Genomic DNA, 1,915 nt, shown 5'->3' on the forward strand with positions numbered 1-1,915 from the left:
AGAGTATATATGACATTTTTTCAATAAGTCAGTGAATAGAAACACCATTTTTTTTGTTATAAATATAGATTTCCAAAAAAATTATTTTATTTTATTATTAAAATTTTTTAAAATTTTAATAGCACTTGAAAATGAGACAAGGAACTTTGATCATAAAATTTTGTGATTTTCAATTTGATCATATAAATTTGCGATAATACATGGAAATTTAAACAAATTAAACTTAAAATATTAAATCCATGTAAATATATTATTCAAATATATCTTAACATGTAAAAGATTCCAAGGTCCAGTTATTTTATCACTTCTGTAAGAACAACGATATACATACACAGAATAACTGATACACATATATGCAAACAATAACTGGTATACATAAATATATATTTTTTTAACAAAAAATATGTCATATACATATACATAAATAACGTGGTAAACAACAAATCCATGGCAACTCACTGCAACTTTATATCGGGCCTTGGTTTGAAGGCAACGAGAGGTAGATCACCAGTAATTACTGGACAGCTTGGAAGGAAAGCCCATGAATTTTGGGTCAAGTTGTAAACTACCAACTTCACATTTCTACACTTTTTAAAAAAGAGGCAATCCCCGATACCAACACACTCACAGTCAAACGGTGTCTCACTCGGATCAACCATGTCAAGAATGTAATGCGCTATTGGAGGCATTCTGGCAAGCAAAGTCCATTTTGTAGCTGCGTCCTTATTAAACTCCCATATAATCACCTCCTTTTCATGTTGTATTTCCATTTCCGCCGGCTCCCCAACTTGTGTTTCGAATTCCCTCCCCTCCATGAATAGAATTCGCGACCCGCAGTGGAATAACCGATTGAAACAATTAAGACCATCGTCATCTAATTCAGGCAATGCCACAAAGATGGACGTTCCATCTACCATGTTAAAACCCATAATGCCTGCGATGAAACCGTTCTCATCATCTTCCGCCACCATGAAACAATAGAAATAACCTCCGGAAAATACCGTTCCAAAAGTCGTATCATCCAGCTCGTTCAATGTCATTAAATGACTCGGCAGTAGTCCCGCCGTCGTCCATTTTTTGTCAGTGGAATCATATATTTCCACTATATTCTGTTCATGTACATCAGAGTAGTGCAGAGCCAACACTCTGTACCCGTCTTCCCCTGCTTCAACGATGCCTGTCTCCCCTATGGGAGAATTTTCTGCATCTGTCAATGGCGGAAGTACGAAGTACTTGGCTGTAAGAGGATTGCAGACATAGATGGAGTGAGTTAAGTTGCCTTCAATCAAGAAGAGGCCTGCGCCATATCCCAGATAAGAAAAGGGAGGAGAAAGCAAAACGATATGCGGTGGTGCAACTTCTCTCCCCTCTAAAAAGCTAAGGGATAAACAAGACTTCTTCCAACTCCGTGTGAAGAAGGAGTATGCCCAAAGATCTAGATTGTTCTCCACATCTACCACCACAAGCCATGGATTTTTGTTTGGAGGAGCCTCTGCCCATTGTCTCCTAAGAAAATTGGTTGACGAAAATAGTGTGTTCCATTGTTTGCAGACAGTAGCAAATCTACAAAGGTATTCTGCTGGCAACCATGCCAATATTTCTTCAATCAAATCGCCCGGCAATTCGTCGTACAACTGTGAGTAACCCTCCTCCCCCACAGCTCCCATTTTTAAAGTACAATCGAATTTCAAAAGACAAGTAAAATATGATCAAATGCGAAGTACTACATTATATCTATGTAAATTATAATTCCATCAGCTGCGACGTTACAAATGACGCTATCGAATCGATTGGAGATATCCTATGGTTTAATATTTAGGAAAACTGTCACTTAGGAAATGCATGGGATGTTGTCCTCATAATTGTACAACGTTAGCTTGAATTTGGATATGGATATTTTATAGGATAATATTTA

General features: G+C 37.2%; 1 protein-coding gene across 1 annotated transcript; it reads right to left on the minus strand.

Moving 5' to 3' along the window:
* Positions 1-455: 455 nt before the first annotated feature.
* Positions 456-1,667, minus strand: LOC149259882 (F-box only protein 6-like). Its single transcript, XM_089455539.1, has one exon. The coding sequence runs from the start codon at positions 1,665-1,667 to the stop codon at positions 456-458; it is 1,212 nt and encodes a 403-aa protein (XP_089311665.1).
* Positions 1,668-1,915: the final 248 nt, after the last annotated feature.

Source organism: Pinus tabuliformis, chromosome 6 (assembly GCF_031772625.1).
Source record: "Pinus tabuliformis cultivar Carrire ecotype Pingquan chromosome 6, CPIR1, whole genome shotgun sequence".
In the NCBI taxonomy this organism is placed as follows: domain Eukaryota; kingdom Viridiplantae; phylum Streptophyta; class Pinopsida; order Pinales; family Pinaceae; genus Pinus; species Pinus tabuliformis.

Bases quoted from the DNA above. Each gene is read 5' to 3' on its own strand.
- LOC149259882 (XM_089455539.1), bottom strand. From the start codon at position 1,667: ATGGGAGCTGTGGGGGAGGAGGGTTACTCACAGTTGTACGACGAATTG.